The 27,154-nt window shown below is 35.6% G+C and overlaps 1 protein-coding gene across 1 annotated transcript in view; it reads left to right on the top strand.

The window, feature by feature from the left end:
• Positions 1-27,154, top strand: part of LOC101693766 (phospholipid-transporting ATPase ABCA3-like) — a 119,333-nt gene that overhangs the window by 9,070 nt on the left and 83,109 nt on the right. Inside the window, exons 2-9 of the mRNA XM_004780131.2 lie at positions 4,198-4,266; positions 5,347-5,611; positions 9,691-9,818; positions 11,598-11,745; positions 13,722-13,981; positions 21,660-21,776; positions 22,132-22,249; positions 26,481-26,654. Coding sequence (XP_004780188.1) covers positions 4,207-4,266; positions 5,347-5,611; positions 9,691-9,818; positions 11,598-11,745; positions 13,722-13,981; positions 21,660-21,776; positions 22,132-22,249; positions 26,481-26,654 — 1,270 coding nt within the window. The 5' untranslated portion in view covers positions 4,198-4,206. The remainder of the gene's footprint in view (positions 1-4,197; positions 4,267-5,346; positions 5,612-9,690; positions 9,819-11,597; positions 11,746-13,721; positions 13,982-21,659; positions 21,777-22,131; positions 22,250-26,480; positions 26,655-27,154) is intronic.

Raw genomic sequence — 27,154 nt, 5'->3', positions numbered from 1 at the left:
AACAATTTAGAAAAACTGCTGCGGCTTTCCAAAGTGTTTGCATCATTTTGTACTCCCACCAGTAATTTATGAGACATGTTGCCTTGCATCACCTCGAATATTATGTGTTGTCAGTCCTTTTAGTGTGTATGTTGAGGTATCCCATTTTGGTTTTATTTGTACTTCACTGATGACTTAAGAGAAGTTTTTTGAGAAGTTTTTCCTGTGCTTTTTTGTTAATATTTTCCTTCTTTAAGAGCAGTTTTAGGTTCCCAGCAAACTTGAGGAAAGGTGTAACTGTTTCCTGTACACCGACAACCCATGTGCATGTGTGGCTTCTCTCATACCACTCCCTCACAGGGTGTAATGTTTGTTAAAATTGATGACTCTTATACTTACCTACACATCGTTATCATTCAAAGTCCGTGGTTTACATTAGGGTTCAGTTTTGCTGACACATTCTGTGGGTTTGGACAAATATCTAATGACATGTATCCACTGGTGTACTGTCTATATAAAACAATTTCACTGCCCTAAAAATTCCCTCAGCTCCATCTATTCATTCCTGTTCCCTCTACCCCCAAGGCCTAGGAACCACTGATCTTTTTATACTGTGCCCATAGTGGTGCTTTTCTTGAATGTCATATTGTTGGAATCATAGAATGTAGCCTTTCTAGATTGGCTTCTGTCATTTAGCATTAAGCACTTAAGGTTTTTCCATGTCTTTTCATGGCTTGATGCCTCATTTCTTTTTAGCACTGAATAATATTTTGTTGTCTGGGTGTACTATAGTATATTTATCCATTCATCTACTGAAAGATATCTTGGTTGCTTATAAGTTTTGGAAATTATGGGTAAAGCTTCTATAAGCATCCCTGTGAAAGTTTTTATAGGGACATACATTTTTCAACTACTTTGTGTAAATACCAAGGACTGTAATTGCTGGACTGTATGGTAAGAGTATGTTGAGTTTTATAGAAAACTGCCCAATTCTTTTCCATTCAAAAGTGGTTACATATTTTGCATTCCCACCAGCAATGAATGAGAGTTTCTTTTGCTCTATATACTTGTCACATTTGATATCATTAGTATTACAGATTTTGGCTCTGATAAATGTGCAGTAGTATCTCATTGTCATTTTAATTTACATTTACTGAATGATATATGCTATGGAACATTTTTTCATATGCTTGTCATCTGTATGCCTTCTATGGTGAGCTGTACGTGAAAGACTTTGGTCCACTTTAAAATCAGTTTTCTGTGCTACTTGGTAATATATACATCTTCCCCTCTCCAGATTTAATATATAATTGGCATAAAACATTGTATAAGTTTAAGGTGTACAGTCTGATGATTTGACATATGTTTATATTGTAAATGATTACCACAATAAACTTAGTTAACACATATATCACCTCACATAGTTTTTTTGTGTGTGTTGTGAGAACTTTTAGATTTATTTTCTTAGCAACTTTCAAATATGTAATACAATATTAAGAACCACAGTCACCATGCTGTACCATATATCCCCAGAATTTATTCATAACTGGAAGTTTTTGCTTTTTGACTGTTTTCACCTATTTCATTCACTCCCATCCCTTGTCTAAGCACTCACCAATCATACAGTATTTGTACCTCTGTCTCTTATTTATTTTACTTACCGTAATGCCTTCGAGTGCATATTTTTATATTGTTATTGTATTTCCTTTTTATGGTTGAATAATATTCTATTGCATATACATACCATACTTTCTCTCTCTCTCTCTCTTTTCTTTTTTTTTTTTTTTGAAGATATAGTGTTTTTATTTTTATGTATCATATTGTCTATATCCATTCATCTGTTGTTAGACACTTAGGTTGTTTCCATGGCTTTTGTGAATCTTGCTGCTATGAACATGGCAGTCTAGATGTGTTTCTGAAATAGTGATTTCATTTCCTTTGGATAAATACCCAAAAGTGATATTGTAGTGTCATATGGCAGATCTGTTTTTGATTATTTGAGAAATTGCCAGACTGTATTCCATAGTGGCTGAACCAGTTTGCCTCCTTGCATGGATAGGGTCATAGGATAGGCTCCATGGCCAGTAGTTCTCATTGGCTTAGGATCCGAATCAGATAGAACTGTTTACTCAGCTCTCTGGCCAGATGGGGCCACCTGCTCAGGTCAGCCTGGTTCTGGGGTTTTCATAGTGCTGTCTTGACTATGGATAGTTACTAGCTGGTCTTTTTGGAGGACAAATGATGCTGGGAATGACTTAGGTCACTGTCTTGATGCTCTCTCATATATATTATTTTAATTAAATGTCTTTCTAAAGTCTTTACAATTTTTAAAGTTTGGTTGTCATATTTTTAAAAGATTTTTTAAAAATTTATTTATTTGACACAGAGAGAGCGAGCACAAGTAGGTAGAAAGGCGGGCAGAGAGAAGGGTGAAGCAGGCTCCCTGCAAAGCAGAGAGCCCAATGCAGGGCTGGATCCCAGGGCCCTGAAATGATGACCTGAGCCGAAGGCAGAGGCTTTAACCCACTGAGCCACCCAGGTGCCCCATGTTGTCATATTTTTATTTATATTATTATTATTGCTCATAGCAATGCTTTATATATTCTGTATATTCTGGGTATGTCTTTTGTTAGGTAAATGTGTTAGAAAGTTTTTTTTCCTCTTCTTTGGCTTTCCTATTTTCACAGTGGTATTTTTTGATTAGCAGAAATTTAATTTAATTTAATTTAAATTTTGATGAAGCCCTCTTTTACAGCTTGTAATTTTTTCATTCACTTTAGGAAATTTCTGTGTGTCCAAGGCCACAGAGATATTCTCCTATCTGTTTTCTTATATTTTATAGTTTAGCTTTTATGCTTAGGTCTAGGAGCCCTTCTTCCTTCACACTTTGAGATCCTAATCTAATGTCTTTTTGTGGAGTTTCTAAACCTTCTATGTTTTTTTGCCTTGAAAATGGTAAGGGTTGTTATTTTAAATTTTAGTACAGATAACTTCACCCCAGATGTAAGGAGTGCCAGATATTGCATGCAGAAAATTGCTTGGAGGAATAGCTAACTCTACAGGATTTTTTTTTTCCCAGAAAGGATTTATTTTCTTATACCAGGTACCTGTAGGCATTTGTAATATGGGATACCTTCATCTGGTATCAAAGATTGAAATTTGAAATTGCCCTGCAGTTCCTGGGAAAGCCAGTCTCCTTCACTAACATCATTATTTATAAGGTGAGGTCCTAAAATAATGTCTCCCCTTCCAGGGCCTGAATTTTATCTCTCTCCCTGGTAGCTGCAAGAATTGAAGTCAAGTTTTCAAGATCACACAGATATTAGTAGAGCTGGGAATCAACCTAGACAGTCCAACTTCAGCTCCTGGGTTATTAATAGCCCGCTCTGCCACCATACCATGAAGGAAGGGTTTAATTTGTTACGTTTCCCATTATATACCTACACTTAACATGTCACTTAATATTCAGCAAATATTTGTGAAGTATAAGAATGAATCTGTTCCCATTAGTAATGTTATTAATGGAGGTACTTTCAACCGTGGTAATTGCTGAGTGGCATTTTGGGATTGTAGCTGTGATGTGATTTTACATACCGTTTTTAAAAAGATTTTTATTTATTTATTTGACAGAGATCACAAGCCGGCAGAGAGGCAGGCAGAGGGAGAGGAAGAGGGGAAGCAGGCTCCCTGCTGAGCAGAGAGCCTGATGTGGGGCATGACCTGAGCTGAAGGCAGAGACTTTAACCTACTGAGCCACCAAGGCATCCCTCCATTAAGTGCTCGGTGTTCTATCCCAGGACCCCAGTCTCACAACCCGAGCCGAAGGTAGAGAAGCCTTAACCCACCAAGCCACCCAGGAGCCCCTGCATACCATTTTGTCTTTTTGCTGATGGTGATGATTTTTGGGTGTTATTTCTTAATTAGTGTTTTGGTAATAATTGGGAAAAGTACTGGTCAAATTTACCTGGAAACTTGCATCAGTAACTTACTGAACTTTGTTTTGTGCTTGAAATTTTATATTAGAAACTCAGAAGTTACTGAGTAAGGATGTAGGGCTAAAAAGCTTCTCAAATATTTCAAATGTTTATTGTTTCTTTTTGTCATCCTTTAAGCTTGACTAGAAAATGAAGCAATTCGAATTTAAGTAATTTGTCTAAAATTTATATTTTGTTATATAATCTTAATTCCTTTTTTGTAAAATCTTTACTCCCTTCATAGAGTTGAAGAATGGATTTCTTATGGTTTTACAAATTTATGGCTCTTCTGTGGAAGAATTTTATTTTAAAGGTAAGTTGAGCTATCTATAGGATTTTTGCAATATCTAAGACACCATAATGGGAAAATTCTTACAAACTGATCACTGCATTTCAGTTTATATTGTTGTATTTTTGTCAGTTCTATGGCTGGAGGTATTTCTTCCAAATACGAAGAGTCCTCATAGCAGAATGGTAGAAAGGAAAGGAAAAAATAGTCCTAGAAATTACTGCTATTATAGAGTGAAGCTGTTCTTTTTTTGGCAGCTATGTATCTTCTTTTAAGAAGTGTGTCTTACAGATGCTGGCGAGGATGCGGAGAAAGGGGAACCCTCCTACACTGTTGGTGGGAATGCAAGCTGGTGCAGCCACTCTGGAAAACAGCATGGAGGTTCCTCAAAATGTTGAAAATAGAACCGCCCTATGACCCAGCAATTGCACTATTGGGTATTTACCCTAAAGATACAAATGTAGTGATCCAAAGGGGCACATGCACCCGAATGTTTATAGCAGCAATGTCCACAATAGCCAAACTATGGAAAGAACCTCGATGTCCATCAACAGATGAATGGATCAAGAAGATGTGGTATATATACACAATGGAATACTATGCAGCCATCAAAAGAAATGAAATCTTGCCATTTGCAACAACGTGGATGGAACTAGAGCATATCATGCTTAGCGAAATAAGTCAAGCAGAGAAAGACAACTATCATATGATCTCCCTGATATGAGGAAGTGGTGATACAACATGGAGGCTTAAGTGGGTAGAAGAAGAATAAATGAAACAAGATGGGATTGGGAGGGAGACAAACCATAAGTGACTCTTAATCTCACAAAACAAACTGAGGGTTGCCGGGGGCAGGGGGTTAGGGAGAAGGTGGTGGGATTATGGACATTGGGGAGGGTATGTGATTTGGTGAGTGCTGTGAAGTGTGTAAACCTGGTGATTCACAGACCTGTACCCCTGGGGATAAAAATATATGTTTATCAAAAATAAAAAATTAAAAAAAAAAAAAAGAAGTGTGTCTTAGTATAAAACAATTAGGCATTTGCAGAGGTAGTGAACTCATAGGACTTTAACATAATCTTTTTTTTTTTTCCCATCTCCTAGAGACGGCAATTGGTGGCATTAATTGTGGAAATCATTCTAACATTGCTATTTGCTAGCACACTTTTGTTAACACGCAAGTCATTGATTATAAAGAAGTCTGGGCCGTTCAATTACTCTCTTCAGCCTGTTGATGAGTTGCCTGCATTACTTGAAATGGCCATCACTTTTCCTGGTCAGTGGGAATTGGCTTTCGTGCCTTCCAAAAGTGTTGTGGTGAAGAACATCATTGAACTGGTGAAAAGGGATTTACGCTATAATTTCTCAGGTTAGAAATTAAAGTTTTTTGAAAAAAATATATTATTTTACATTTTAAATTGGGTTTCAGTGAAGACACATGTATAATCTTTTAACTAGACATTAATCTCCCAAGTAAAACATTGTAGGATATATACTTATAACCAGATAGTAACCCCCTAGGTATAATATTATACATTATTATACTTGAGAGTTAAATTCATATAAAATATTTTCTCTGAGCCCAAAACACATAGTAATATTTAAAAATTAGATAATCAATTTATATTATTTTAGGTTACTATCCAATTCTGTGATACTGTCTTCCTTGTATTCTGTGATACTGTTTCTGGTTGTGCTTCTTAAGCCTGGTAAGTATGACCCCAGGGCTCTATATGATGGTGTGCCAAAGGAACACACAGCTTAAGCATGAGCCCTCATTTTAGATGCACTCCCACTGGTCAGTTATTTCAAACATTGTTCATATAAAAATGTTACAGAAGATGTAAATGAATGCATTAGAGAAGACTCAGGTTATGTACAATTATCTTAAAAGCCCCCAAGTGAGCTTATCCTCACATTCTCAGTTTTTCTTCTCTTTCTCCCAGGGAGAAGTGCAGTCAGAAGTTGGGTGAGCATCTCTCTGGTGCCTGTTCCTTTAAATACACACGTGTATTCAGTAGTGTATTTTTTTCAACTTTTTGTTGTCTGTCAAGGATTTGAGGGTCCTTGAGAGTAGATGCCATCTGAAAACATAACTTAAAAAAAAAACAAACAGTGAAGCAGAAGAATGCATATACTGATAGTTTTTTAAGTATATAACACAAATCCCAATAAATGTAGTGCTGGAGGCCACTTTGGGTTACCCAGAATATTTCATAATTTCCATCTGATTTCCATCTGATTTCTTCTGGATGGGAGTCTTAAAAATATATTACTTTAAAACATTTTGAATTTGTTGTTATCTTTCTGTTTTTTTTTAATTTCTATTTTAATTTCCTTGAATCAGTATATTCTAGGATTTCAGTTTGAAATTTTGAGAATTTTTTATGCCCACATTAAGGTATATTTTGAAAAATGTACCATGTACATTTGTAAAGACTGTGTATTCTGTAGATTTTGCTTATAGTGTTATATAAATGCCACCCAGGTAAAGTTGTCAAGTTGATGAATCATAGTGCTTTTCAAATAGTAAGTGTATTCTTACTATCTTTGTCTGCTTATTCTCTCAGTTATTGAAAGAAATACTAGCATTTCTAGTTAGGTGTTGTTAGTATTAAATAGGTTGTGTGTGTTTGTTAAAATTTGTTAAAATTTCTTTTTGCCTACATGTTTTGAAACTTGGGTCATGTGAATTGTTGAATTATTTATTTTTTTTTTTTTATAAACATATATTTTTATCCCCAGAATTATTTTTAAAAGTATTTCTCTATTCCGGAATTTCCATTTGTCCTGTTTTTAATAGATTTCAGGTCTCTAGAGAAATGTTCTAGCTTTATTAACCCTACTAACAATAGTTACTTTATTTACTTTTTTTAGATTATTTATTTATTTATTTGACAGACAGACATCACAAGTAGGCAGAGAGGCAGGCAGAGAGAGAGGAGGAAGCAGGCTCCCTGCTGAACAGAGAGCCCGATGTGGGGCTCGATCCCAGGATCCTGGGACCATGACCTGAGCCGAAGGCAGAGGCTTTAACCCACTGTGCCACCCAGTTGCCCCAACCATGGTTACTTTAAAGTCACTGCCAGAAAGTTCTGGTATCTAGATTACTTGTGTATATTTTTTTCTCTTCAATCATTGATTCTGTTTTATAGCATATTTTGTATATTTTATTGAATAGCAGGTGTTGTGAATTAAAAATATTAGAGGCTCTTGAGAGTACTTGTTTATCCATAAAGAGAGTTAAGTTTTCTTCTGGATAATTGCAAACTGACAGAGCATCTTGATTCCTTCGAAGTCTGGTTTGGGGCTTTGTAAGGAGAGCTTTGTTTCACTTTTGTCTTTACTTGTGCAACTTATCCCTTGTCTTAGGGCATGGCTCTTCTAGAGTGTTACCTAGAAGCCAGAATATTCATGAAGGCTCCTCTTCCTTTGTGGGGCTTGTACTCTATTGTCTGGTTCATCAATATTGCCTACCTGCTGTTATTTTCTTGGTTTCATGATCTGAACTTAGGCAGTTTCAATGGGAGGTTGACTGGTGACTTAGGGGAATTTACAAGCCGATTTTTCACTTCTTTGCTATTTTCTTGGCAGTCTCAACTCTCACCTTTTTTCTTCAGCCCAGTAAGTCTGCAGTTTTCTGCAAATGCTTTCAGGGCGAATACCAGGGTGAATATGGCACTAACCTTGTGCATCTCCCTTTTTCAAGCTATGTAAGTCCATAATTATTGTGTAGTGTATATGAAATTTACTCAGTAGATCTTGCAGTGGTCTCACAAAAAAAGATGATAACTATGTAAGGCAATAGGTGTGTTAATTAACCTGGTTTTGGTAATCATTTTGCAATGTATGCAGATCTTGAAACATCACATTGTTCATCTTAAAATCATGTTATACAACCTACATATATACAATTTTAATTTATCAGTGATACCTCAATAACTGGCCAGAAAATTTTGAAAATAAAATAAGTGGTAACTGTGTGGTCATGGATGTATTAATTAGCTTGATTTTGGCAGTTAATTCTCAGTGTATACATCATCATCATCATGTTTCGTACCTTAAATACATAACTTTTTGTGTGTCATGTGTTTCAACAAAGCTGGGGAGAAAATAGAGCCACCCAGGTAATAAATGAAAATAAATAAATAAGAAATTTCCCTCTAGTTCTGTTTTCTGGGAAATCTAGGCAGACACGTCTTAGCCTCATAAAGTACTCAAAACTCACTCTCCTTCCCTTTATCTCTCATACTTCTGCTTAAGCAGGTAATATCTTTCTTGAAGCTCAGTTAAATTAATGAAAACAGACCGGTGGGTCCCTCCTCAGTCCCTCGTCAACCATGGCCAGGCAGTTACAAAGACCTGTGGCTATTCCCACAACATTCAGTGGTTAAGGCAAAGAGATTGGGAGGTTTCCTGGCACATAAAGGATGCGTGGGTGAGATGGATGAATTAGGCTTAGATGCAGAAGTAGAGGCTATGTGCCCCAAAGTGTGCCTGATTACCTGCTTGTACACACTTCACTTTGTTGACAGTGTACTCAATATTAGATTCTATTTCCAGCTGTGTTCGCAAGTTTTGTTTTGTTTAACTTGGTGGACTTTGTTTTTCCAGCTTTAATCATTTGAATTCTCTGAGGACTTTGTTTTATCTTGCTTCTGGTCACCTTGTGTAGGTGCAAATCTGATTCTGGTCCCTGAGATCCTACTCATACCTTTGGGATTTATAGCCCAGCTGCGCTCACCCTGAGAAAAGTGCGGCATACTTGGCATTTCCCAACCATACAAAAAATAATGATTATGACACATAATAACCTCAAATATCAAAGTTGAGAAGTTTCATTCTTCTGCTTCTGAGTATTTTTAAATCAGGTATTATAGATTCCATCTTCTAAGACTTTGAATAGATTGCATGGATCAATTTTGTTATTTCCTTCCAAGGTAGAAATTTCAAAACACATTGGAAATATCCCTCTTCCTTACCTTACTTCACTATGCAGTTATTATAATGATTAGTTATATTTTAAACTTTTTGATAAAACTTTTAAAACTCTTTTTTTAAAGATATTTATTTATTTGAGGGAGAGTGAGAGCATAAGCGAGAAGGGGGCAGAGGGAGAGAGAGAAGCAGATTCCCCACTTAGCAGGGAGTCCAGTGTGGGGCTCCATCCCAGGACCCTACGACCTTGACCTGTGCTGAAGACAGACGCTTAACTGGCTAAGCCACCCAGGCACCCCAAATTTGTAAAACTCTTAAAAAAATGTTTTTATGCATTCCTAATATCCATTCGTTTGTTATGCCAATGATTGAGCAGCAGTATTTTGAAATTAATATTTTGATAGTTTTTCATCCATGTAAAGCGTTTTCCCATTTTATAGATAGAAAAGGCAGTCAGATAGTTTGCCTTTATGTGGGCAACTCATGCATTTGATTCTTTTCTTTCTACAGTTCAAGGGTTTTCTTCAGAAAGAGATTTTGAAAAGTATGTTAAGCAAGAGAATAACTCTAAAAAAGTGTTGGTTGCTATTATTTTTGACCATGAGTTCCAAAATAGCAATGATCCCCTGCCACTTAAGGTAAGAAGTTTTTAATGTAGAAACATCATAAGTGTACTTTGTATTTCTGAGGCTTAATGAAGTTGAGGCGTAATTATTTCATTTATTAAGTGGGGAGACTGCAACTTACCTACAATCATACTGCTTGTACATAGTAGAGTAGAGATTTAAATCCATATCTAATTTTTGTGTCAGTGCCTTTATTTAGCCAGAGTTTTAGGTAGATGGGGCAAGAATTGATTTCACCACATACCAGGTTTTCTCCTTATAAATCATAATCATAGGAGACATTGACCTTTACCACTGGATCTAATATAGCTGCTATCTCCAACTCTGGGCGTGATGGTGAAGTACATGCACATTTCCCAGGTCAAAAGACCTGAGGTGTTAAAGCAGATGCATCTTCACCAGGATGGAACACAACATGAAAATGTACCTCTTTCTTTTGACCAAATCTCATCATTTTTTTCCACAATCTAAACCTGGAACACAGTATTAAGGCTTAGCCAAGCAGAATCAAAATTAGGACATAGGCAGACACTGAGATTCTGATAACAACTTCCAAAAAAAGAGATGAGGACTGTGCTTTGAACTTGGCATCCCTGGTGTTGAGGGAAATGGCCAAGTTATGTTACAGATGTATGCACAGGGCTATAATTCTACATTTAAGATACAGATGGTTGTCAATGGAATGAAAAAGTAAAGAAAATCCCTGGGTCATAAGTATAGTTGTAAGTATCTTGTGTTCTGTCCCATCATTCCCTCATTCCTTTCATGTTTATTAAATTCCCTCAAGTCACTGATTCAGTGTAAGTGATGCTGATGTAGGCTCATCAGTGTATACATTGAATGCGGTCAAAATGTTTTTGGTACAGTTTCAAACCTCACCTTGTACGATCTCCCGACTGTTCCAGCCCCTTAGCTGATTCTTACCTTTAACACTGCTACTGTGACTCGCTCTACAGTCGCTCTCCCAACCACACCCACCCCTTCTTCATCTTCCCATAAATGCCCTGTACATATTACTATTACTGAATTTACGATAGTGTAATATATATATATGTATGTATGTATGCATGTATGTATGTATGTATGTATGTCTCAACTAGAATTTGAGCTCCTTGAGGAATAGGTGCTATATCTTAATCCTTGAACACACAGTAAGTGCCTAAAACTTTTGTCTTGGTAACTTGAGTGTATTAATATTTACCTAGGTTTATGATATCTGCCTGCCCCTCCTGGTGTTACTGATTTCTTTGGTCTGACCCCTGACTTTAGGCAACTGCTGGACCATTTGCTGTCCTGCAAAGCGACTTAGATCCATCATGATCTACCTTGAAGTTTAGTTCTCTAGAATTAGTATTATCTTTTCATTTAATAATGAAATCATGCAGTATTTCACTTTTATACTTTCACGTATCTCATCTGTCTTCATGTGGGATTCTTTCTTAGGTTCTAATCACTTTTAGGAAAGGAAGAGATTTTCCTTTTGGAACACTTGGCTGTCATAATGGGAAGAGAAATTAGCAATACCTTTCGGTATGTTTCATTTCAGTATGCATGCCACCTGTCTATTTTGGGAAAGAGACATTGGCAATGGTGTGCAATGTTTGCTTACCACAAACCCACACTAGCCACACAGCAAGTCTGCTCCGTTGGCTGATGTTCAGAATCTGCTTAGTGCTCAACACTCTACCTCAGAATCATACATGTGCAATTTTTCTTTAACTTCCTTTTGTTTCTCATTCTCACTTAATTATTTTTTCACTTACAGATATTATTTCTTTTTGCTCTTTATAGGTAAAATATTTTCTGCGTTTCAGTAGTTTTCAGAGGAACAAGTATGTGACTTTTTTCCGAACAGACGGCTGGGAAACAGGTGTTCTCTTTCCACCTTTTCCTTCTGCGGGACCCAGAAGTCAAAGTAATTCAAATGGGGGACAGCCTGGTGAGCCTATCTTTAGTTATACTTATTTTAATATCCAAGTAATAAAAAAAGAACCGTCACTTATTTATATAAGTGATAAAAAAGCTTGTGATAGAAATTTGTTAATTTTTAACTTACTATATTGCTGGTGATTTCTTTATTTAAAATTTTCAGTGTCCAAAAGCTTGTGTAAAATTTCTGTACATTGGAACAATGTATTTTTATGCAGGTTCAGCTCAACTCAACTAAACTCTTGGAATTTAAATGGTCAGCTCCTCCCTTTAGGTGTATGACAAAGGAGGGGACTAGCAATTTTAAGAAAACAGAACAAACAATTATATACTTTAGTGTCCACTGTTCATTTCACCACAATTTCTGGCACAAGATCCAAAATTATAGGATATTCAAACAAGCCGGAAAATGTTACATAAAATTAAAAGAAAAAAAGAGTCAACTTAAGTAAGTGGACAGATAAGCTAGATGCTGGAATTGCAGACAAAGAGTTTAAAATAATTTTGAGTATTTTGATGTCATGTTGTTAGCAAATATTCTCTGATATAATGTGATGAAGAGGACACTTTACCTCTGTAAAACTTGTAACTCTGTTAGTGAAAAAAGATCATTCAAATACAAAATACAGAACGTGCTCCAAAATACATGCCCAGTATTCTTGAAAACTCTCAAGGTCGTGAAAAACAAGAAAGGATAATAAAGTTTCATAGATCAGAGGAGACTATGGAGACATGACAACTAAATCCAATGTAGTAACCTAGGTGGGAACAGGAAAAAAAAATGACACTGGGGAAAAACTGGTGAAATCCAAACAAAGTTTGTATAAACTAGAAATTGTTTTGTGTCAATACTAATTTCTTAGTACCATGTACCGTGGTAATATAAGATTCATATTCGGGAAGCTGGGTGCAGGGTGTAAGTAATATTTTTCAGTCTTTTTTTTTTTTCATTATTGCCAGAAAATGTATTACTATAAAAGAAAAAATTGACAGATAGAACTTCATTAAAATTAAATATTTCAGCCCATGTGGAGGTCTCTATTAAAAGAGTAAGGTGGGACCCAGAAAGGAGAAAAGGTGACACAGATTCACATTCAAAATCTATAAGGAAGTTATGTTGATGAACAGAAAATTCAGTTTTTAGATGTCATAACATTGCCAAATCTTAATAAAAGTTTTAAGTGTTAGCTCATTTTTATACTAAACTTATGTAACAGTAAGTAGCTATTTGTATATTGCGACATATCCAAAGACCACACTGAGTAGCTCTGCTTTTGTGGACATCAGCTTATGTAACTCACTCCGTATGAACTTCACTTAATTTTTCAAATATCAAGGGTACAGAATTAAAGTCTTTTCCTATGCTATAGTTTATTCAGTTCTCATCCAGTTTATTGAAATTGCAGAAAGCAGCTCTGTAATTTCACACAATATTTTACTTTGTAGGAAGCTGGGAATTAGGATCCTTTTAAAAAGAATCTAAAAAAACCCACAAATGAGCAAACAAAAAGCGGAATCAGACCTACAAATACAGAGAACAAGCTGATGATTGCCAAAGGAAGGGATAGGCAAAGTGCGAGAAGGGGAGATACAGGCTTCCAGTTAAGGAATGGGAATAAAAGGCAAAGCACAAGGGATATAGTCAATTGTACTAGAATAGCATTGTATGGTGACAAATGTTATCCACAGTTGTGGTGAGCACAGCACAATATATACTCATATTGAATCACAACATTGTACACCTGAAACTAATGTAACATTGTGCATCAAACATACTCAAGTAAATAAAAATTTAAATAGTAAAAAATATTTATTGTGTATTTTGTGGGGAAACTGTAATAGCTGTGAAATTTAGACCATTTTAACAGGAGCCTCTTCACGATAATTAACTTTGTTGTTTCTGACATACTTTAGTTACGTTTTTCTTTGTTCATTTCAGCTATTTCTTGTTCTGTTGTACTTAGCAATCCTTGTTTTGTCATTTAGGGTACATCACTGAAGGGTTTCTGGCAATGCAGCATGCCGTGGATCAGGCCATCATGAAATATTATAACCACACAGCTACACAAAAGCTATTCCAAGATGTCACTGTCTTTGTTCAAAGATTTCCATATCCAGAATATTCTCATGATTACTTCTTTACCTTTTTTGGTATTGTCATCCCGTTAGTAATATTATTTATCTTCTCTATGAATCATCTTACCCTCATTCAGTCTATTGTGTGGGAAAAGGAAAAGCGATTGAAGGTAACTCTGCTTTTCTTGCGGTAAATAGAGCTTCTGGAGAAAAAGCTGGGTCTGTAGCATAAATTGGAGGCTGGATTATTTCTACCCACTCAGCCCTGGTAGATGGTCATGTTTCAGTAGCAGCCAGAAAGTGAACACTGATTTCTCTTGGCAATTTTCTAGAATTTTGTTTTTATTGGAGTTCTTCGGTTTTATTTCTAGAAGACTACTTCACAAGATTATTGCAAATAGAATTTAAATGCCAAATCTCTAAGATCCCTCTGGAATAGCTCGGTTGCAAAGACTTAATCAACTGGACTAATAGAATTGTCTTGATGAATTTAGATACAAGTAAATTTCAAGATTCTGTAATTCTATGATTAGTTTTCCTCAGTTGTTTTTTTTTTTTCTAAATGACCTCTTATTGTCCCCTTCAGAATTTGTATGTCTTGGTAGAGAGCATGTTGTATTATGGCCAGAGGCTTTAATTTAATTTAATTTATTTACTTTACTTTTTTATTTACTTTAATTATTTAATAATTAATATATGATTATTAGCATATATAATTATAAGTAATACATTATTACATATTTAACATATATGATATATAATAATATTATAGTATAAATAGAGAGGGAGAGATTATTTATATAATTATATATAATTGATTTATTGCCTAATTTGTTTCAGGAACTCTGATAAATCATAGATTTGAATCCTATCTCTATTATTTTTTGACCCTGACATGTCATATGACTTTTCTAGGCTTTTTTCTCAGCTATAAATTGAGTATAACAATAACAACCAATTTGGAGGGCTGTCATGATAGTAAGCTAGATACTGTGTAAAAAATTATCACCATCAAAACAGCTGGGCCTGATGTTGTGAGGTGGAAAGGAGGAGATAGCAGTTGAGGGTTTGGTACATAGTCAGGTACCTTGTGAGTGTTCAATAGCTATTAGATGTGGCTGTTAACATCAGTCATCTCTCCATTTCACTTATCTCCTTGTGTAGTCTTAAATCATGTCATTTTTCTCTCTTTCCTCTCTTAGTGGCTCCACCACTTCACAGATCAGCCTTCCATTGCTTCTCACCATCACCTCTTCTCACTCCGGGCTCTTTTCACACATCTCCTCACCCTTCAGCTTTCCTCTGGATCTACCTTGTACATTGTTGCCAGGGTTATTGTCCTCTAACACAGATGGCTATAAATAGATTTTAAGGTTGTATTTATCTTTGTTCTCTCCTGAATAAATTCCACTTAAGCATATACATTTTCTAATATTTGGCCTCTGCCTACTCCTTGTTTTGTTGTTATTGTTTACAAATATAATTTAAATGCCAAATGCTGTCAAACATCTCTGGAATAAGGAGAACTACAAAGAAATAATCTACTGGATTTGTGGAGCTGTGTTAGATACAAATCAATTCCAACATTCTATGATTCTGTGATTGAAGAAGAAATTTCTTATGGAAGCATTGTTGACACACAGTGTTACATTAGTTTCATCCGTACAGCATTGAACACATTTGCACATTATGCTATGCTTAAGACAGGTGTCAACATGAAACACTATTATAATACTTCTGACTATATTTCCTATGCTGTACCTCTCGTCTCTATTACTTACTCATTTGATAACCGGAAGCTGGTAACTCCCACTCCCCTTCACCGATTTTGCCCATGCCCCCCACTCTCCTCTCTGGCACCCAGCAGTTCTCTGTATTTATAGAGATGTCTTTGTTTTTGTTAATTTGTTTGTAGTCCATCTATAGTTGAATGAATAAAGAAGATGTTGCATAGAGCTACAATGGAATATTAGCCATTAAAAAAAGAGATCTTGCCATTTGTGACAGTATGGATGTCATTACTTTTTGATGTCATGTTCAGTGATTCATTAGCTGCATGTTTTTAACTTCTTGAGGAACCTCCATACTGTTTTCCAGCTTGCATTCCCACCAACAACAGTGTAAGAGGGTTCTCCTTTCTCCATATCCTTGCCAATAGTTGTTTCCTATCCGGATAATTTTGTCCATTCTAACTGGTGTAACGTGATACCTCATTATGGTTTTGAATTGCAATTCCCTGACAACAAGTGATGTGGAGCATTTTTTTCCATGTGTCAGTTAGCCACATTTCTATGTCTTCTCTGGAGGAGTGTCTGTTCGTGTCTAATGCCCATTTTTTGACTGGATTATTTGTTTTTTGAGTGTTGAGTTTGGGAAGTTCTTTATAGATCTTGGATATTAGCCCTTTATCTGTATTGTTGTGTGCAAATATCTTCTCCCATTCCATAGGTTGCCTTTTAGTTTTGTTGACTGTTTCCTTTGCTGTGCAGAAGCTTTTCATCTTGATGAAGTCCCAAAAGTTCATTTTTTATTTTTGGTTCCCTTGCCTCTAAAGATGTGTCTTGGAAGAAGTTGCTGTGGCCAAGGTTGAAGAGGTTACTGCCTATGTTCTCCTCTAGGATTTTGATGGATTCCTGTCTCACATTGAGGTCTTTCAACCATTTTGAGTTTATCTTTGTGTATGGTGTAAGAGAATGATGCAGTTTCATTCTTCTGCATGTGGCTGTCCTGTTTTCCCAGCATCATATATTAAAGAGACTGTCCATTGGATATTCTTTCCTGGTTTGTCAAAGATCAGTTGACCATAGAGTTGAGGGTCAATTTCTGGAGTCTCTGTTCTGTTCTATTGGTCTGCGTGTCTGTTTTTGTGCCAGAACCATACTGTCTTGCTAATTACAGCTTTGTAATTGAGCTTGAAGTCCAGAATTGTGATGCCTCCAGCTTTGGTTTTCTTTTTTACCATTCCCCTAGCAATTCGGGGTCTTTTCTGGTTCCATACAAATTTTAGAATTGTTTGTTCCAACTCTGTGAAAAATATAGATGTTATTTTGATAAGGATTGCACTGAATGTATAGATTGCTCTGGGCAGCATAGACATTTTAACAATGTTTATTCAGCAACGTGGCAGGATACAAAATTAATGCACAGAAATCAGGCCCATTTCTATACCCTGAACAGTGTGTCTGAAGAAAGAAAAATCAAGGTGTTTATCCCATTTACAATTGCATAAAAACCATAAGATACCTAGGAATAAACCTAATGAACAAGGTAAAGGATCTGTACTCTAGAAACTATAGAACACTTATATTTCATTTTTAAAATATTTTCATTGAAGTATAACATACATACACACAGAAAAGTGCACAAATCGGAAGTATATATATTTTAATCCATTCAGGCTACTGTAATAAAAATATCATAAACTATATAGCTTATAAGCAATAGAAACTTATTTGTCTCAGTTCTGTGGCCTGGAAAGTCCAAGAACAAGGTGCCAATAGATTCAGAATGTCTGATTAGAAACTGCTCTGCTGTTTGTAGATGGCATCTCATTGATCACTGTCTTCCCATGTAACAGAAGAAATGTGAGCTTTCTGGGATCTCCTTTATAAGTCATGAGGATTCATGAGGGCTCAGTCCTCACCACCTAATTATCTCTCAGGGACCCCACCTTAACGTGCCGTCACACAGGGGACTAGGTTTTCAATTTATTAATTTTGAGGAGATACTAGCATTCAAACTTTCATGAAGAAAGTATGCCCATTTTATCGTGACCCCCGTAAGAAATAAAATACTGCTAACACTCTAGAAGTCTTCTTGTGTACGCCTCTAAACATTTTCCCCAAAGTACACACTAACCTGATTTCTAATATTATGAGTTAGTTTTGTCTGCCTTGATCTTGATAAATGGAATCATGCAGTGTATTATGTTGTGTCTGTGATTCTTTCAGCTAAATATGTAGCTGTAGTTCATTTATATTCATTGAGATATATGAATTTTAAGAGTCCATAATATGACTATCACAATTTATCTATGTTCCTCTAGGGTTTGGAATTAGGATATTATAAGTAATTCTTTGGGGCGCCTGGGTGGCTCAGTGGGTTAAAGCCTTTGCCTTCAGCTCGGGTCATGATCTCAGGGTCCTGGGATCGAGCCCCGCATCGGGCTCTCTGCTCAGCAGTGAGCCTGCTTCCCTTCCTCTCTCGGCTTGCCTTTCTGTCTACTTGTGATCTCCATCTCTCAAATAAATAAAATATTTTTTTAAAAAACACAATATAAGTAATTCTTCTATGAATATTTTACATATTTTTTTGCTGCATGTTAGATTATGCATATTTACCTTCAGTATATAGTGCTAAAGTTTGTCAGTAAAATTTTGCCGATTTTCACATCCATTAGCAATGTATGAAAATTCTGTTTGCTCTACATTTCACCAAAATTTTTTCTAATTTTATCTAATTTTCTAATTTGTTTAAATTTATGAGTCTGTAATGGCCTCAAAAATGTAGAGATCTTTCACTTTTCATTGTTTTAATTGTTAAAGTCTTTCACCTCCTTGGTTGAGTTTATTCCTAAATATTTTACTCTTTTTTATTTGAGAGAGAGAGAGACCACCAGCAGGGTAAAGAGCAGAGGGATGGGCAGACTCCCTGCTGAGAAGAGAGCCCCATTTGCATCTTGATCCTGAGGACTTGATCCTGGGAATCCTGGATCATGATATGAGTTGAAGGCAGATGCTTAACTATTGAGCCACAGGGGCACCCCATAGTTTTTTAAAAGATTATTTATTTATTTATTTATTTATTTAACAGAAACACAGCAACAGAGGGAACACAAGCAGGGGGATTGGGAAAGGGAGAAGCAGGCTTCCCCCTGAGCAGAGAGCCCAATGTGGACTCAATCCAAGGACCCTGGGATCATGACCTTAGCCAAAGGCAGACACTTAACCACCGAGCCACCCAGGTGCCCCAGCACCCCGTATTTTACTCATTTTGATGTTCTTATAAGTGGAATTGTTGTTTTTTTTTTAAGATTTTATTTATTTATTTGACAGAGATCACAAGTAGACAGAGAGGAAGGCAGAGAGAGGGAAGCAGGCTTCCTGCTGAGCAGAGAGCCCGATGCGGGACTCGATCCCAGGACCCTGAGATCATGACTGAGCCGAAGGCAGTGGCTTAACCCACTGAGCCACCCAGGCACCATGGAATTGTTTTCTTAATTCCCATTTTAGATTGCTTATTGGTAGTGTATAGAGAAGTTCAACTGATCTTTGTTTGTTGACTTTGTATTCTTCTACTTTGAGGAGTCATTTATTAACTCTTTTTAGTGTGGAATCTGATTTGCATGTAACATTGTCTCATCTACTTGGATGCCTTATATATATATTTTTTTCTAAATTGTCAATTTTCTAAATTGTCCTTCTCCCATTGTGTATTTTTTACTTCTTTGTCATAAATTAATTGGCCGTACATGTGTGAGTTTATCTCTGTGCTCTCTATTCTGTTGCATTGCTCAATGTTTTAATGTCTGTCTTAATGTCTGTTTTAATGACAGTACTGGATTTTGTTACTATAGATTTGTAATATAATTTGAAATCAGGAAGTGGAATGTTCCAGCTTTTTTCTTCTTTCTGAAGATTGCTTTGCCTATTTGGGGTATTTTGTGGTTCCTTATAAATTTTAGGATTGTTAGGGGTACCTGGGTGGCTCAGTGGGTAAAGCCTCTGCCTTTGGCTCAACTCACGATCTCAGGGTCCTGGGATTGAGCCCTGCATCAGGCTCTCTGCTCAGCGGGGAGCCTGCTTCCCCCTCTCTCTGCCTGCCTCTCTCCCTACTTGTGATCACTCCCTCTCTTCCAAATAAAAAAAAGTTTTTTTAAGGATTGTTCTATTTCTGTGAAAAATGACAGTAGAATTTTGATGGGGATTGCATTGAATCTGTCCATTGTTTTGGGTAGTATGGACATTTTACCAATATTAATTTTTCCAATCCACAAGCATGGTATACCTGGTTATTTGTGTTGTTGTCAGTTTTTTTCTTTAGTATCTAGAGTTTTCAGTGTACAGATCTTTCACTTCCTTCGTTAAATTTATTCCCAGGTATCTTATTCTTTTTGCTGCATTTGTAACTGGATTTTTAAAAAATTTATCTTTCTAATATTTCTTTATTAGTGAATAGAACTGCAATAGGTTTTTGTATTTTGGTTTTGTATCCTCCAACTTTACTGAAATTGTTGATTAGTTCTAAAAACTTTTTTGGTGAAATTGTTAGGGTTTCCTATCATGTCATAAGCTAGCAATTCTGATTTGCCTCCATTATTTCTTTCTTGCGCAGTGGCCCAAACTAGAACTTCTAATAGTATATTGAATTAATGGGTTATTAATGGTGTGTCTTTCCTACAGTTAGGTTTCCTTTAATTGCTCTCGACAGTGTTTCAGTTTTCAGAGTACAAGTTTTACACTTTTTAAAAAAGATTTATTTATTTATTTTAGAGAGAGCAGTGGGAGGGGCAAGGGTAAAAAGAGATACTGAAGCAGATTCCCCACTGGATGTGGGACTCAATCCCAAGCCCCAAGATCATGACCTGAGCTGAAACCAAGAGTTTGCCACCCAACAGACTGAGCTGCTCAGACACCCCAGAAATCTTGCTTCTTTTGTTAAATATAATTTGTCATTTTCATTGGTTATGAAAACTTGCTAAGTAAGTCTGGCCGTAGCATTGATTGCAAGGAACCATTTATCCCTATTCTGTCCCCTGTGCATAATAAAGTGGACCTTTGCCCATTTTTAAGAACTTTGCAAAGTATGCAAATTCCAGAGCTCTTCACATTCATTCATTTGTCCCTTCAACAAACATTTATTAAACTCTTTGGATGGGCAAGGCAGATACTGATAGGCATAGTCTCTGCCCTCTACCCCAGAAGAGCTTATAGTTACAGAATTTAATATTGGTACATCAGTGAAATTCAGTAGAAATATTTAAAATAGCCTGTGAAGGCTCATACCACTCATTTGAATCTTCTTATCGGTTTTCTACATTATATGCTTAGCTAAACTTTTTTATGTTCTTTTGATAACACTTGAAATAACAAGTATTTCTTTGAAGAATATAGTTCCATAAAGATTATTTCTAAAACTGAATTTTCCCCCTTACTTTTTTTCATGGTTTTAGTGTTTGCTTCCATTTTTTATAATTTAATTAAAATATATTTACATTATTTAATACCTCCTAGAAGAAGGCATGAGAAAAAGAAAGGGGATATTAATCTAAACAGTTTATAGTTTTATTTAAGAGTTTTTCATACCTGAGCAATAGCAGGTAAGTTTTTGGTGAGATCATTTGTAGGCTTATAAGCTTCATAGCATTGCCACATACTAGCTGAGTAATTTTAATCAAGTCATTAATCTCCTCCTCTATAAATTGGGCATGATAATATTTATTTTTTTTTAATTTTTTATTTTTTATAAACATATATTTTTATCCCCAGGGGTACAGGTATGTGAATCACCAGGTTTACACACTTCACAGCACTCACCATAGCACATACCCTCCCCAATGTCCAAAACCCCACCCCGCTTCTCCCGAACCCCCTCCCCCGCAGCAACCCTCAGTTTCTTTTGTGAGATTAAGAGTCACTTATGGTTTGTCTCCCTCCCGATCCCATCTTGTTTCATTTATTCTTCTCCTACCCCCTTAACCCCCCATGTTGCATCACCACTTCCTCATACATGATAATATTTCTTATTTAACCAATTTTGATTGTGGCAGAGATAAATCAGATAATCTTATACATTTTGTATAATTATATTGTTTTACATGATGTTTGATTTGTGTGAACTCTCCCACAGGAGTATCTGCTCATGATAGGACTCAGTAATTGGATGCTCTGGGCTGCCTATTTCTTCACATTCCTCTCTTTGTATTCAGTTATCATCCTTTTGATGTGCATTATTTTCTTTGCCAAGGCAAGTGTCTATTTCACTGTAGTATGATATAGCTAAACTTTAAGAGGAAAAACAAGCAACATGGTGTGGGCCTAATAGATTCAGGTTGTCAGGAAGTGAACATGTGCCTATTGTTGACACCACTCTGGAAATTCAGGAGCTCCTTAGTCTCTCAGCATACTAAACTTAATAAATATACTAAGTCTAGATGTGTGGACCTTTTGTAGTTAAGGAATTGTTTCCTCATCTCCCTGAAGTTTGTCATTAGTTTCCCTAGGACCATTAAAATGTTTAAAGATGTTTCATTTCTCCTCTTTTGTTTTACTGTGATGCCATATAGAGTATGACTCAACTGGCTTCCTGATTGTTTTGTTAGCTAGAACCTGTGCCAGTCATCCAGTACAGTGACCCATCTCTTGTCTTCGTCTTTTTGCTGTGTTTTGCCATCGCCACAATATTCTTCAGCTTCATGGTTAGCACGTTCTTCAATAAAGGTGAGACTGAAACTCCTGGAAAAGATAATTAGTGAAACAATGGGGACTATATTTGGAAGCTTCTGAGACCTTCATTTGCTATCTCATCTGGAGCCTCTGTTTATATTCTAACTAAACAGATAAGTATTGTAAGCACATGGAATGAAAAAAGGGAATGAAGGGAGCAGTGAAAATTAATCTAGCATAGTATACATGTGAAAAAGGATGAAAAACAAAATAACGTCCTACGTGAGTGTTCTTTTTAACCTTTAACTGCCGCTTTTTATATGGTATCGATTTAACTATCCAGCAGGAGTGGTAATGATGGGGATGGCTTCTGTATATTCTATTGGAGGGAATAAATTCTGTCAGTATCTGATGATGATCTGGAGTATGTAAAGAGAAAGAAAACAAAAAAAAATTGCTTGCCTGAAAGAAAGGGCCTGTGTACTTCATTAATAGATCTTTATTTTGTGTTTGCTGTGTATTTGAAATACAGTGTATGTCCCATACAGCTGACATTGACCTCATGGATGTGCATATCATCAGCCCAAAAAATTACTTGATAGGACATGCAGAAAGCAAGGAAAATTTATGAATCATAGTATGTATAGGAAAAAAGGATTAAAATACTCCAACTCCATATAAGATTGAGATAAACCTAATAATTCTTCCTATAAAGGTTACTTTTTAAACATTTTTGAAAGACCAGAAGATTGGAATGGGTTAGGGTTAGGGTTGTACTGGTACAGTATCTAATAAACAAAGGCAATTGAAAGTTGTTTCCTTGCTTTTTGAAGGCTCTCATGCCAATAGCAGTCATGACTTTTATTTTTAACTCTATTTCATTTTATTTTTCTCTGTACATTATCATGAGTATTGATAGTTAATGGGGACATGACCACATGTACAACCTATAAGCAGCCCAAACAGTTTGCATTCCCACCAACAGTGTAAGAGGGCTCCCCTTCTCCACATCCTCATCAATATCTGTTGTTTCTTGAGTTGCTCGTTTTAGTCATTTTGACAGGTGTGAGGTGGTATCTCATTGTGGTTTTGATTTGTATTTCCATAATGCCCAGGAGCATTTTTTCATGTCCGTTAGCCATCTGTATGTCTTCTTTGTGGAAATGTCTGTTCACATCTTGTGCCCATTTCTAAACTGGATTTTTTGGTTTTGGGGTGTTGAGTTTAATAAGTTCTTCATAGATTTTGGAAAATAGATCTTTATCTGACATTCCATTTGTAAAAATCTTCTCCCATTCTGTAGGTTGCCTTTTAGTTTTGTTGATTGTTTCCTTTGTTGTGCAAAGCTTTTTATCCTGATGAAGTCCCAACAGTTCATTTTTACTTTTGTTTCCCTGGCCTTTGGTGATGTACCTAGCAAGAAGTTGCTGTCGCCAAGGTTGAAGAGGTTTCAGCCTGTGTTCTTCTCTAGGACTGTGATGGATTCCTGTCTCACATTTAGGTCTTTTATCCATTTGAATTTATTTTGTGTAAAGTGCAAGAAAGTGGTTTAGCTTCATTCCAAGGATGTACACCACTGTAGTGGACTTCTGCAAGTTCCAGTTCTGTGCTCTGCTGGTTATAATACTTTGGGCTAGCCTCCTTAAACATGCTTCCTCTCCTCTGCATTTATATCACACTGGGTTCAAGTCTCAGAACCCTCTACCTTCCAAATGGTGGTTGCTTTTCTACTTGTAGACTTGCAGCATGTGTTTTCTCAGATCTCCCATTGAATTCTTAGGTGTTCAGAATGATTTGGTGAATATCTAGTTGTATCTGAGGGATGAGAAAAACTTAGGGTCCCCCTACACCGCCACCATCTTAACTTTTCCTCCTCTTTAGCAGATTAATTGAGCGCAAGGATGAGGTCCTTGGAAACTCTGATCTTTAGTCAGCAGAAGCAAAGTTAATAACCTGGGCTTGTGACTGAAGTTTGGGTAAGGGAAATAGCCAGGTAGGGCTAAATCCTTAAACTGTGGAATCTGGTGCTGTCTTGGAAAAAATAGTGTCAAAATTGAGTTGAATGTTATGACACCCAACTAATGTCCTGGACGCTTGCTTGATGGTGTGGGGAAAATCCTCCTTCATAACCACTTTAAAATTGAGGTCCAACAACAACTTCTTAGAGTATAAAGTTGACTGGAAAATTTTAAATTATATAGGTATATAATTTATCAGGTTAAAAAGGTTTTGTTTATTTACTGTTCTAAGAATTTTATCTGCACTAAGGATGTAAAGTTTTATTTAGAATTTTTATTTGCATTTATTGAAATGCTAAAATTATCTTTTCTTCTTAACAATGTACATTATATAAGCTGATCTTTTAAGTATACCAATCTCATACTCTTGGAATAAATTTAAATTCGCCCTGATATGTTTTCCTTTGTATTCCTGCTGGATTAATTAAGCTAATTTTTGGTTTAAGGTTTTTACCTATATGTTCAGGTTAAATTGCTCTATAATTTCCTTTTTATACTGTCATTGTTGATTTTGTTATCAAGTTATGGTAGTTTTATAAAAGTATTTGGGAAGGTTGTCCTCTATTTCTGTATCTCTGTCTCTCTTGGAATTTCAGTGCAGTGGTTTGATTATTTCTTCTTTGTCTGCTAGAAGTTGCTGAAAAGGCATTGGGAAAGGTTTTAATTATTGATTCAATTTCTTTTATGACCTTAGGACATTCAGGTTTTCTAGTTCTTTCAGTTTTGGTAAGTTGTATTTTCTTTAACTTACATTTTTAGTTTTGAAATTTATTGGTGCAGTATCACTAATTTAATATGGTTTTTTATGTTCTTAATGTCTTTACTAATGTCTGTCATGATATATGCTTTTTTACTTCTTATACTAGTAATTTGTGCCTTTTTTTTCCTTCATCAGTTTCACAACAGGTTTGGTTGCAGTATTAGTCTCTACAGAGAATCCCCTTTTGGCTTTGCTGATCCTCTTACCATTCCATAAATTTTGTATTTATTGCCATTTTTTAAATCTTGTGATAGTGAATGTTTGTCTTATGTCTTTTAATAAATGAATTTAAGGCTAGTTGTTTCCCTCTTAGTACTGGTTTGACTACATGACACAAATTTTGGTAAATAAGCTTTTCCCTGTTGTTAAAATGTTTTGTAATTGTCCTTATAATTTTCATTAATTGAGAATTATTCAAAGATGGATGTCTTAAATTGCTCAACATAATGGATATTTTTGGATATCTTCTGGTTATTGATTGCCAATTTAATGTAATTCTTTTGAAATTTGTTAAGATTTATGTTATAACCTAGTCAATTCCAGTTTTTTAAAATCAGTATGTTTGAAAAAGATGTATATTTTGAGGTTGTTTGGGATAGTTGACATGTATTTTCATTAGGTCAAGTTTGTTAATTCTGATAAAGATGGTTAAAATCTCTACTATGATTGTACATTTGTATATTAATTGTTACTTTTTGCATTATATATTTTGATGCCATTTTATCAGGTGTGTCTGATATATTTGTTAGCTCTTATTTGTCCCCTCTCATTTTGTTTATGATTTTAATTTTAAAAAAGAATACACATTGATGAGTATATAAAGTGTTTTAGTTTGTGAATATGGTATGTAGAGTGAGGTAGAGAGGGAAAGGAAGAATCATTCCTAATAGTGGAATAATACATTGTACTTTATAACATACCATTTATACTTAGATGCTGAATTTTAACTCCTGATAATGTTAATTGGTTTATTAACAGGAATTTTCTTTTTAGTGTTTTATCAGAGTCACATTTTTGGAACTCTTCGTATACTAAACCATATCTGCTTTTTTGAGACCCAATTTTGTATTTCTGTTTATTCAAGTATCCTTCTTTTCCCTCAGTATCATGACATAGACTGAATCTCATAGTATCTGGAAATACAATCTAGATATTTTCTGATTATGTCAATAATAGTATTTACATTTATAATTTTTATGCTGAATACTAAATATGTAAATTTTCCATTAAGAACTATAATATTCATAGTTACTATATTATATAATGATAAATTCCAGAAAAAATTGTTACTGAAATGTTTAATTTCAGGCTTTTATTCATTCAGAAAATACTTTCAAGCACCTCCTAAGTGCCACGCATTTTATAATGGTGAGCAAATGGTGAACAAAAGAAATTTCTATTCTCACTGTGCTTGTTTTATTACACTCTTCCAGTAAGACAAAGATTTTGTAGTTTAGGTTTCTGCATGTAGCTTTAATTGACCTTATAATTTCCTTCTTATTTCCAGCACATTTTGCTGTTTCTGTTGGAGGTTTCATTTATTTTGCCACTTACTTTCCATTTGCGACAGTCTCTACAAACTTTGCACAAATGACATTCACCCAGAAGCTGGCTTCCTGTCTCAGCTCAAATATTGCAATGGCACTGGGAACTAAATTCCTACTCAAGGCAGAAATGGAAAGTGAGTATTTACCTTCTAAATTTGATGATATTCTCATAAGATATTCACAATTTTAAAATTAATATGTGTTAAACTGTCCTTCAAAAAATGATATTATTTCATACCACCGCCGGTAGCACATGAGTGCTTCCACATTCTCTCCATAAATTTGCTCAAGTCTATTTGTATCTTTCCCTACTCATTTGGAGCTCCTGGCTGCTGTTTAGTGCTAGGACAGGAAGCAAAGCAGGTTTGCTTTCAGTAACTTTTAGTCTTCCTTTTTTCATCAGGGCAATATCTACAAAAAATTCTTCTAGTCTTCTCTCTTGTAGATAGCATTTATCCCTGCTTTTCAATGATTATGGTTTTCTAAAATTATCTTTCCCAGTGAACATTCAGCATGAGGAGGGGTGGAGAGGAAGGAGTCTGTGTCTTAACCCATAGGTTTGCTTATTTTTCTTAATGTTTATATTCCTTAGTATATTTTATTTTTGTTTCATTCATCTGATTGTTTTCTGGCA

This window comes from Mustela putorius, unplaced genomic scaffold (genome assembly GCF_011764305.1).
Source record: "Mustela putorius furo isolate JIRA1106 unplaced genomic scaffold, ASM1176430v1.1 tig00004041_pilon_pilon_pilon, whole genome shotgun sequence".
Taxonomy (NCBI): Eukaryota; Metazoa; Chordata; class Mammalia; order Carnivora; family Mustelidae; genus Mustela; species Mustela putorius.
This window is presented reverse-complemented; position numbering and strand designations above follow the sequence as displayed.